Source organism: Nelusetta ayraudi, unplaced genomic scaffold (assembly GCF_046127955.1).
Source record: "Nelusetta ayraudi isolate G7.1 ecotype Tasmania unplaced genomic scaffold, CSIRO-AGI_Nayr_v1 ptg000168l, whole genome shotgun sequence".
In the NCBI taxonomy this organism is placed as follows: domain Eukaryota; kingdom Metazoa; phylum Chordata; class Actinopteri; order Tetraodontiformes; family Monacanthidae; genus Nelusetta; species Nelusetta ayraudi.
Genome location: NW_027466218.1, coordinates 2,435,963 through 2,446,797, shown reverse-complemented (window position 1 = coordinate 2,446,797; position 10,835 = coordinate 2,435,963). Strand labels below are relative to the sequence as shown.

Here is a 10,835-nt window from a genome sequence, read left to right as displayed (position 1 = left end):
CGAGTGGCTCCTCCTGGTAAACATGTTGGTAGATGCACCAAGCATCATCTTCTCGTCCCTCGCGTGCGGCTCACCTACAACAACAATAATAATAACGACAATTTAAAAAAACAAACAAACACCGCAGTGGTATTTTTGCGCACTATTGTTTAAATCTGTCGCACTTTTCATTAGGCGTCAAGCAACAACAAGCGCGGAAAAGCAGCTGCAACCTGCAGAAAATGAAGCCTGGCGTTCACTTTGCTCAAATTGACCTTTTTCACTCGCGTGCGGAATAGAATTTATAATTCACACTTGCACAGAGAGAGAGAGAGAGAGAGAGAGAGAAAGAGGGAGAGAGAGAGAGAGAGTGAGAGAGAGAGAGAGAGAAATGATTCCACAGAGCAGGGGTAGGGGGTGGGGTTGCGCTTCCATAATGCAGTATTTATGAGTGACACTTGTGACAAAAAAGGAGAACATTTTTCAACACATACACAAGCGCGCACGCACACACACATTCCCCCTTTTAATACTGTGGCATCTCCACCGGCCCCGGTGCTCTGATGGTCTCCTAGACAACTGAGATAACGGTGCAGCAGTTTTCCATATCGGCCCCAGAGTCTATTATAGCTCGGGATTAGCTCTCTTTCCGAAAAGGTCATACGCAAAGTCACCAAACCTGCCTCTCCTTTTTCCCCACCACCACCACCACCAATGCATGCGGCCCCTACGTCAATGCGCACTTCTGCACATGCATACGCCATTTCATCTTATGCCATTATACTAATGGCGCTTTGCTTTTTGCCGCCGCCAGAAGAGAGCAGTAATATAAATGAGAGGCTCCAGGGGAGGAGGAAGAGGAAGAGGTGGAGGAAGAGGAGGAGGAGGAGAGCGCAGCCTCCTCGCTGCAGACGCTTCTCGCTGCACCTTCGCTCGCCAAGGAGGAAATACGCTGTCGTGCAGCGACCCCTGGCGAGCGGTGCACGCAGTAGCGCGCAACCAACATGCACGGAGGAGTCGGAGGGGGGACGGAGTGTCGACTTCAGTGAGGAAATGTTCTAATCAAGCTGTAGGAGGAGATTGTTGCAGGAAAGGAATGTCCCACCCGGGATTCCCAATAGCTGGACAGGAAGTTGGAGAAGCTCATACAGGAAGTGTGTTCACAGGAAGGGCCAGCATTTGGCTGAAGAGAGGAACGCAGCGGTGAGTGGGCGATGTTTCCTTCGAGCCCCCCACCTTAGAAAAATAATGGGGGGTGGAGGAGGTGGGAACAGCTTTTGATAAGTCTGCTTGCTCCCCAGAGACAAACGCTCAACACAGCAACAACTTGTGCTAAGAACTAGATCAGGGGGTCGGACGGGTTGGGGAGGAGGGGGTTGACATCAGACAACGACAGCCCGAGTCAAGACAGCAGGCCGCGCGTGGCAAGCACAGGGCTGTGCCACAGGATGCAGATGTCACCACACGAGATGAAAACTTCCTGCCCATCAAAGACGAGAGCGTGGCTTTAATGGACTGGCGTGCCCGGCGGCTGCTGAAAGTTGGAAATGGAAGAAGAAGACGACCAAGACGCGCCTGAGAAGGAGAGGAGGTGGCACAGAAAGAGCAAGCGAGCTGCCAGATGGCGGTCAGAGATGCGATGGGGGCGATATGTGGATGGCGAGAGTGGAGAGGAAAAAAATCTCTTTGTCTCTCCTGAGCTCGGTGGACAATCAAAGTTTCCTATCAGCTCTGGAGTAGGGGAAATTGGCTGCCCTGGGAAGGAGAGGGCCACGCTCACAGCCAATGGGAAGTGCCCCTGTCACTCTAATCAGGCCTGATAGAGAAAGTAGGAAGTGTGTGTGTGTGTGTGTGTGTGTGTGTGAGTGTGCACACTCTGACTCGAGTGCCGTTTTCAAGCGGGGAACAGCTTTGTTTCGCCTGCTTTCATGTTATCCAAGATGGTACAAATTCTAAAAGTAGTGCGAGAGAGACGGTCGTCTGCTGCTTATCCTCTGCAACTGAGGGACACACACTCTATAAGCCATGTGGGCATATATATTTTTTTTTGTTTTGGGCTGCAAAACTTGCCCTGAGAGGCATGACCACGCCGCGCTTTGATGGAGCGCCATGTGGCAGAGATCACCGGGTCTTAGCCGGGGAGCCGTGGACAGTCGCACACAAGGGCGGCACGGCAAGAGGATTAGTGTCTCGTGGAGATACAAATCCAGACGGAGTGGGAGGTTGACATCAATATGCGCGCGAGATGCGCGGCAGGAGCAAACGGCAGAGCTTTGCGTTTCCAGAAGAAGAAGAAAAAAAAGGAAAAGTAGTCGTGGCGGCGGTGGCGATGCAAAGGGCCGCAGAGAGGATGTGGACTTTGATGCAGGCTTGTTTTTTTGCAACCATCCCCAACTTCCTGCTGTCTGTCACTCTCCCCTCCCTCCCTCACCCCTCCTCCTCCTCCTCCTCAATGCCAGGCAAGAATGCATCTCTCCTCACCCCCCCCCAGTCCAATCCCCTTGTTTGAAGTCCCATCTCCGTCTCCTCCCCGCCCTGTCATCCTTCCCTTCCTCCATCCTCCCTGTCTTATCTGTGGGCCGCGCTCCTGCCCACCCCCCTGCAGCTGCAGCCGGGGGTCCCACAGACACCATCATTGTCCTCCGCCGGTGCTCCTGCGTCCGGCCCCGCGTCCTTACACCTGCCACCTGCGCGGTGGAACGGCAAAGCCACGAGGCGCTTTCATCCGTCCCGTCGCTCTCGGCCCGCGGAGCCTCTCATCCCCTTGTCCCCGGCTGCCCTGTCACTGAGGAATGGCCCCGGCGTGGAGGCGGTGCAGGCCCAGGCGGGACACAGAGCGGCCCGTTGTGGCGCAGCCGCGTCTTTTAAGCAGGGCCAGGGCGGAATCATCGCAGGTGAAGTGTGTTGGGCTCGAGATTCGAGTCATATTTCTCCCGTTCAATGACATCCTTATACGGCCGGGCAGCGGGATTGAGAGGGCTGAATGAACGTCTGTCGTGAGGAACATGGACCCGAGCGTGTGTGTGTGAGTGTGCACGTGTGTGTGCATAATAACACGCTGACAGTGAGGGTGGTGGCTCTGTCTCAGTGATTTATGAGAGTGTGCAGCGAAGGGTCTTCTGAGCAGGATATTGTTCCCTGACTGGTGACTTCTTCTTACTCTCGCTCCCTCCCTCTCTTTGTATGTGTGTGTGCGTGCGCATGTGTGTGCGTGCGTGTGTGTGAAAACAAGAAAGATTAAGAGTGGGAGCAGCGCAGGTGAGCTCTCAATGTAATCAATCACCACCTTGTCACCAAGACCACAGCTTTTGGATTACCACTTCACTTTGTTTTTTATTATTTATTTATATTTTAGATATTTTATTGCATATTAATTTTGCTCCTGGCAGATAATGTGAAAAAGCACACTTTGCACCTTCCCTGCACCCCAGGAAAGGAAGATAATAATCAACTCCATGCCTGAGCAGGGACTGTGACAGCTCAACCACACGGCCCAACCAGTCCAGCACCCTGACACAAAGCCCCTCATCCACTGTACACACACACACACACACGCACACACATTCTCACACACATTCGGTTTGCCACATCAGGATACAGTGCTGCACACGAATTCCGGTTTAAACAGTATTCTGCTTGGCCTACGCTAACAGATAAACCGCAGTCCTCGTCTAACCGATTATCACATCCTGGCCCTGGGGGACAGGCCTGGGACTGCGAACCCTGAGGGGCCAATCAACCACAAATACCAACAAGCAGCAAGCGGGAGCAGCAAGCAGGAGCAGCAAGCGGGAGCATCAGCGCAGCGGTCTGTGACGTCAGTGGCCATAAGGTTCAGCCATATATAGTGATGTCCGTAAGAGAAGTAGGACCAGCTGCTTGCATCCTGTTTTCGTACACCGTTTAAATCGTCTGACTTTTCAGGCCTGCAAAATAAAAAAAAAATAAAAAAAAAATCTCAGTTGTTAAGCAACTTAACTGTTAAACTTAAAAACAATACAGCAAAATACAGCAAAAGACATAACATTACCTGAATTCTCCCTCAATATGTCTTATTGATTAATTCTGTTTTTAGTTTATAGCTTCACAGGATGTTGTATTTTTGGAGATCAACCAAAAGCGACTTTTCAAAAGGGTGGAAGGTGTTTTTAGTTTAGAAATCATTCCAGTCAGTAAAGTCAAGAATCAAACCAGAAATTGCAAGTGAGTGCAAATAAATTGTCCTTTTAAAGGAAGAGTCTACTGATTTACAGAGATTTACGTCTCATCCTAGACACTAGTAGAGTACCTTGGCATGATTAATTATCCCCCCCCCCCAAAAAAAAACTCTAAATATCATATTTAGCCCTCTGTATGCAGCCACCTGCAAAAGAATGCACATAGTGTAGAATGAAAGTCAGTTTGTTCCAATAAGTAAAAGAAATGACAATAAAAAAGGCCCACAAACAATAAAGATTGTTTTTTTTCGAGAAAAAAAACCAACAAAAAAAACAAAATAAAAACAAAAAACAGGTGTGTTCCTTTAGTGAAGAGATACAAGAGGTCGAACTCACGGGAGGTTTTGATTGGGTCACATTGCATTTATTAAATTTTCTAGAAGACCTATTGTTGGAAACAAGGAAACAAGTGACTTGCCTGACATACAACCTCACCAAAGTGTTTTTTTGGTTGCTTTTTCTATTTATTTGAGCTATTTATTGTAAATTTCCCACCCCAATTTTGGAGCAAACGTGGAGAAACAAGCAAGAGAGCTCCACATATCTGAGGCATTTGGGGTCAGCTCTTGCAAAATAATTTATTGTACATAATCTCACATATCTATAAATCTTTGTGTGGTTCCAGGCCCAGAATGAATCGTTCAATCACGTCAGCCAAAGTCCCAAACTGATAGCATCGTGACTGAGTGGCACGGCAGACGTGAGCTCAGCGCTCGGCTGTCTAGGTGGACGTGGTGCTGCCAGAGTGAGACTCGGTGGCTTGTCCCACTCTCACTGCTCCAAACCGCTCTGCTTGCAGCCCAAACACTCTGGAAAAAAAAAAGTGCCATTGTGTGGCCTCTTACCAACACCGAGCGTCAGTGCTAACAGACATTGTCTTTGCTTTCCCCCTGCTGCATATCTGCAGAATGATTATTGTATGGCACATACAATAAGTTAACATTATCATTGTGAGGGGAACAGGAGCTGTTATTATGGGGCAGGAAATGACCTGCCGGGACCCCTGGTGACCTCAGAGGGAAAGCTGTGACCCCAGCCTGACCCTGAGTGTTTATCCTGAGCTCTGACTGGGGCCGAGGCAGGTCGGCTGCTCCGTGAGGGGGTGAAAGGTGGGACAACAATGAGCTGGAAATCCCCTCTGAAGTGCTACTTTATAAAAAAAAAAGTGTGTGTGGTGAGAGGCACTGGTCACGACGCAGATGTAGCTGACTTTTATTTTTGGGTTTCAGAATGACAGTTTTTAGCTTCATGCGAAGCCTCGAGTGGGAATGACAAGGTTAGAATGCTGCAGTTTTCTTGGGATGAAAGCCTTCAAAATGTTTAGTTGGTAGTTCTTGAAACAATTGCGCCCTCTTTTGATTAAAGTAGGTACTGCCTCTCCAAAGCAAACCCAGTGGGGGTAATTTAATAATGATTAATGAAAGAGCAGCAAAAATATGAAGTTTCTCAAAACTTTATTTCAAATTCTTCAGCTTTGCCCATTTCACAAACATGTGTGTCCCATGTCTTTTCCCACATATAACCTAATCTCATGTTTTCTCGCTAATCTCATGCTTTAAAAAAAAAAAGGAAACAAAGAAAACTCTCGAAACAAAAAAAAAAATGTACAAAATGTAGAAAATATGACTGATGCACATCAAAATAAATGAGCATTTGGGACAATACAATCAGAGCTTCAAATTTGTTCACATACAAAACCTAAGTGAGAAAAGAGTTGGAAGTGCAAAAGACACAAGCTTGGAAGAGACTTTCACTTTTATGCCAAAGAAGCAGAGTATGAATACAGATTATGTGAGGAAAGACATGAGACTGACAACACTTGGGCCTGTCAGGTACTCAATCAAAAATGAAAGAAAGAAAAAAAAAAAAAAAAGCCTCCAAGCCGTGCATCGTTAACAGACGAGGGGCTGGTACAAAGTCCAGATATGAACATGAAACGTAGTGGAAACGTTTGCGTAAAGCTCCGCAAAAATTCTGATGTGACTGCTGAACACGCAGTGAGCTGGAGTTTATCACAAGGCACAAGATAAACCCATCACTACTGGCAGATGAGATGTTAACAGTCCATGTCCGAGTTTAAGGATGTTCAAACAAAAAGCAAAAAAAAAAGCAAAAGAAAAAAGCACGTAACCATTTCTTTTTCTGGCATTTATTCTGAAGTGTACGAGTTGTCAGCTGGGGGTGTGGCCGGGCTGCAGGATGCTTTAGAGAGCGTCCAGCAGGCTGTCGATGCGGCCGACCAGCTCGTGCCTCTTGCTGGTCAGCGTCTTGTCGCTCTCGACGTAGGCCTCCTTCTTCACCTTGCCCGCCACCAGCCGCTCCGCCTCCTGGCTGGAGCGGTACACCAGCTCCTTCACCTGGACGTCCAGCTTCTGCACCTCCCCCACCTGCGACCACGACAGGTGATTTAAAAACGCAATAGCGATAATAACATTGCGGAAATGCGTTGGAATCACTTCTTGATAGGGCTGTGTGCTTTATAGAAGCCGCCTGGCTCACCTTGTCGGCCAGGTCGGAGCCCTCGGCTTTGAGGCGGGCCTGCAGCGAGCTGATCTCGTTGGTCAGTGTGCGGTGGTCGGCCTCCAGGGTCTTCCGGCCACTGTTGAGCGCGCCGGTGTCGCGGGACTGCTTGTAGCGGTTGACCACCTCGTCCATGTGTCGGTACAGACCCAGACGCTTGTTGACCAGGGTCAGCACCTGCTCCGTGATGGAGGCCACCTTCATGCGCACTTCGGCCGCAGGGTCCTGAATGTGGAGGAACGACGTTAACACTCACGGCAAACCACTGTACGACAACATCGTCCACACTGTTAAAATAGTGTTTGAAAATTGGAAAACGATATATGGATGCATAGACACTGCAGAAGTAAGAGAGAAAAGTTGCCTTTTGATGCATTGAGAGAAAATTCTGAATATCTACTCCTAATCTACTCCAAAAAAATAAATTATAAACAGATTGGATTGGTTTTAAATTTATTATGGAGATTATCGCCTGCACGGGATAATTTTTTGAACAGCTACGCACACAACATCTGTCACATGACAGCAGCAGAGCATGTAATAAACTTGATTAGTTTGTTAGCTAGCCCTGTTATACAAGATCAGACAGCCTAAGTGCAGTCTATAAAATACTTGCTGGCACCAGGCCAGAACTCACTTGATGAAACAAGGACCCGAAACCTTTTAGAAGATTTTTTTTTTCTTAATCATACCTTTGTAATGGCAAAGTCAAGTCGGACGTAGATGATGACGGTGAAAAAGAGGATGTAGAAAGCTCCGACCACCAGCAGGGGCTCTTGCAGCATCAGGATCTTGTTGAAGTTATAGTGAACCTGTTATAAATAAATAATAAATAGGATAAATAAATACAGTACACAAGGCACTACCCTTTGTCAAAGTTTTCACAGCCTTACAAGTTTGCAAGTAAAAATGATAAATTAATGTACACTAAAACTATTTATGAGCCATATATGTGCTGGGGATGAATTATTACATTAGTACATCTGACAAACAGAAAAACAAAAAGCATATTTAAAGATTTACTGAGCTTTGAAGATTTGACACCAAGTGCACCGTCTCCTCAGAACAACTGTTGTTCACCTTAAAGTTCAACTTCATAGTTGCAATAATTTTGTACGCAAAGGTTACACTGGAAAGTGTTAAAGAGTGAGCAGGCCACAGAGAAGGAATTGGAAGACTGACACGGCTGCTGTAAACAAAGATGGTGAGGCGCACTCAGTGAACTCTTTGCAACCTCTTTAGATCTGCAGTGAATAACACTGCTGGCAAGGCAGTGATGACAGCGCTAGTGATCCTCTAACACACACTTACCACAACGTCCTGAATGTGATGCTCCACCAAGTTCGTCTTGGTGGCGACCAGCACCGGTCGGCCGAACGTGTCCAGGTAGGTGTAGTGCAGCTGGTTTGGCAAGCGGTTGATTTTGTAGGGTGTGTCCATGTGGATGTTTCTGGTGGGACATGAAGGAGACATTCAGCATATTGTCTGCAGTCACCAGACTTCTTTGGCTTTTGGCTTGGAGAACTGACCTGGCTCCCTCTGGCAGGATGATTTTCACAGTGAGGGAGTCAATGACCTGGTCGTCATACACGTGGTCCACTAGTCTCATCTTCAGAGCGTACTGGTCACCTAGACGACACAGTGCCACGTCGGTCAGTACTGGTCTCTACTGATCCTCGTTCTTTTGATGTTTTTAATATGAAGGGAACTCTGAATTGCCAGTGTTTGGCTGAGTCATCAGAGATCAGCTCACCCAGGGTGTAGAGGTACTCGTAGCTGGGCAGGTTGTATCCAATGAGATAGTGGGTTTTCCAGCCGCCAAACAGGGGAAAGCGGGGACGGATCTCCACCTCGACCGAGTCATCCAGAACCTGGAGGTGCGAGGTGGAGATGTTGCCAATCTCATCCCTGTAGTAGACATCCTGGGCCGAGGCTGGGAGGATGGTCTGTTGAGAAAAGCAGGTGTGTTCCCGCCGTGTTAACTTGACGAGTGGAACATCTCAGAAGACAATAGATTTTGTTGAATACGGCACCTTGAAGGATTTGACGGAGGAGATGCCGCTGTCGGACTGACGCTGGTAGTCGTAGCGGGAGAAGGGTCCCGTCAGGACGGCCCCGGTGTGCCTCAGGTCAATGGTCTCCTCCACAGCAATGTTCCCCCAGTGGGAGACCTCGATGATGCGAGTGATGCTGCTGATGGTGAGGAATGGTGTGTTGTTCTCATAGTGGATCTTCATCGTATCCTAAGTAGCAGCAGACATTCAGACAACATGTTTTAGTCATTTCCGTATCCTGCCGGTAACGTAAAGGTGATGGAATCCGGTTCAGATGCGCACCTGACTAAATGGAGGCACGTCGCGGAAGTTTCCGTACTCGATGACCTCGTCGCTCTTACTGGGGTTGCCCAACTTCGTGTAGCTCTCCACCGTCTTGGAGGCCAGGCGGACCCGTGTGCTCTGGCTGCGGGTGGGGTACGGCGAGTAGAAGTAATGGTTGCCCTGGAAGACCACCAGCTGGCGCTCGGCTTGGTTGATGTGTGTGGGGAAGGGTTTCAGGACGTGGCTGAAGGTCATCTCCACCTTGGCCTTCAGCTGGGCGCCGGCTGCCAGACCAGACGGCAACTGGACTTTGAAGAACTGCCCGCTGAATGGGAACAGATGAGAGATGACAGAGTTTTAGAGAGACGAAGAGCTTCTGGAAAACATTTGCATATGGAACTGACTGCTGACTTCCTATTTAAATATCTATGAAATCATTCATCAGACGTCACTCTTCGTGCCAGACTCTAGGCTCAGCACCAATTTCAAAATTCTAAAGTCATACCTCTGTCCGGAAACAGTTGTCTGCTGGAGCGCCAGTGTTCCATCATCTTCCTCTTCACCCTTCACCTGTTGGAAATAATGGCAGTTTATATTATTGCACAACAAAAAACACAGCGCATGGAGGCTTCTGCTGCAATATTTTATTGCTTTATTTGTTCTGGAACGAATTTCTGTGTGCGTGTGTTTGCAAACGGGAGTCCTGGCACAGTTTGATTCGCAGTTCAAAAGGGGGGGCAGGCCTGCGCAGTCACACACGGAAGTGAGCTGCTCAGCGCATACGTGTCATTCAGTCACTGTGCAGCGCAGCCGGAAGTAAATGCCCAGTTAGCCGTGGAACGAAACATATGAATGAATGGACCGAAATCCAAGTCAGATAAAAAAAAAAATAAATAAATAAATTTAAAAAGTGTATTGCACAAGTCTAGTGCAGAAACCGGCGCACGTAGCAAGAGCTTAACACTGTACATGTGGAAACAGTGGGCAGCGTTTAGGTGACTTCTACTTAGCTTTTGACTACCTAGCCACACGTCACATTACAAGTCCCGGCTATTCCTTTGTAATTGCTACGTAGTCCCATGCAAGCCATATTCCTGATTTAACACTAAAATAAATAAATAAATAAAATGCAATGATAGTCAAAGCATTTTGCACGGAGTGTGTGCAGGCTAAGTTACAATGCGGTTGCTAGTATGCTAATGCTAACGCTCTGGTTAAAGCCGAGTGTTCGCATGAGCGTTTATTTTATCCATCAAAGCGGGTCTCACCGAAGCACCGATGTAGGCCAGGTGCGGGACAAGGTCAGCCTCCACCGCCAGAATGAAGCTCTGGGCGGCAGAAGGTCCCTGGTTGGAGAGCACTATTTCCGCGGTGATCTTGGCCAAATGAGTGCTAAGGTCCACGGTCCTCTTCACCTCCTCGTTGACCAGACCGTTCGCGGAAACGTGCGTGCTGAGAGCGGCGACGGCGAGCAGACACGCTGCTGCCAGTAGCGGCGACTTCCACATCATGACTGAAGACACTTTTTTCCCCTGAAAGGCTACGAAGAAGAGGCAAAGGTGGGAAGCGTGGAGACGAGCCGAGAAAAGGCCGCCGCGCCGTTCTACATCAGAAAGGATGACGCTTCACACTGTGCGACGTCATGACGTCAGCGCGCCCCTTTGTCAAATACGTCTTGCGCCGGAGACCGATGGCAGCTGCTCTGTTGCAAATTAAAAATAAAACATTAAAAAAAAAAAAAAAAGTTGTTTTCTTTTTTTGGGGGGGGGGGTTGTTTTTAAATCGATATTATCTCTAAGTA

The 10,835-nt window shown here is 48.2% G+C and overlaps 1 protein-coding gene across 1 annotated transcript; it reads right to left on the bottom strand.

Moving 5' to 3' along the window:
• Positions 1-5,633: 5,633 nt before the first annotated feature.
• Positions 5,634-10,665, bottom strand: rpn1 (ribophorin I). Its single transcript, XM_076014235.1, has 10 exons — positions 10,303-10,665; positions 9,540-9,604; positions 9,053-9,359; positions 8,750-8,959; positions 8,470-8,662; positions 8,246-8,345; positions 8,028-8,166; positions 7,409-7,528; positions 6,696-6,941; positions 5,634-6,583 (listed from the first exon to the last, which is right to left on the bottom strand). Exons 1-10 carry the CDS (start codon positions 10,543-10,545, stop codon positions 6,401-6,403), a joined length of 1,806 nt encoding a protein of 601 aa, XP_075870350.1. The 5' UTR covers positions 10,546-10,665; the 3' UTR covers positions 5,634-6,400.
• Between the last annotated feature and the right edge of the window lie 170 nt (positions 10,666-10,835).

Excerpts from the sequence above, each read along its gene's own strand:
- rpn1 (XM_076014235.1), bottom strand. The coding sequence starts at position 10,545 with ATGATGTGGAAGTCGCCGCTACTGGCAGCAGCGTGTCTGCTCGCCGTC. Across the intron at positions 8,663-8,749 it reads CCTCCGTCAAATCCTTCAAG|ACCATCCTCCCAGCCTCGGC; the intron begins GTGCCGTATTCA and ends TTTTCTCAACAG. Across the intron at positions 6,584-6,695 it reads GCTCCGACCTGGCCGACAAG|GTGGGGGAGGTGCAGAAGCT; the intron begins GTGAGCCAGGCG and ends TCGTGGTCGCAG.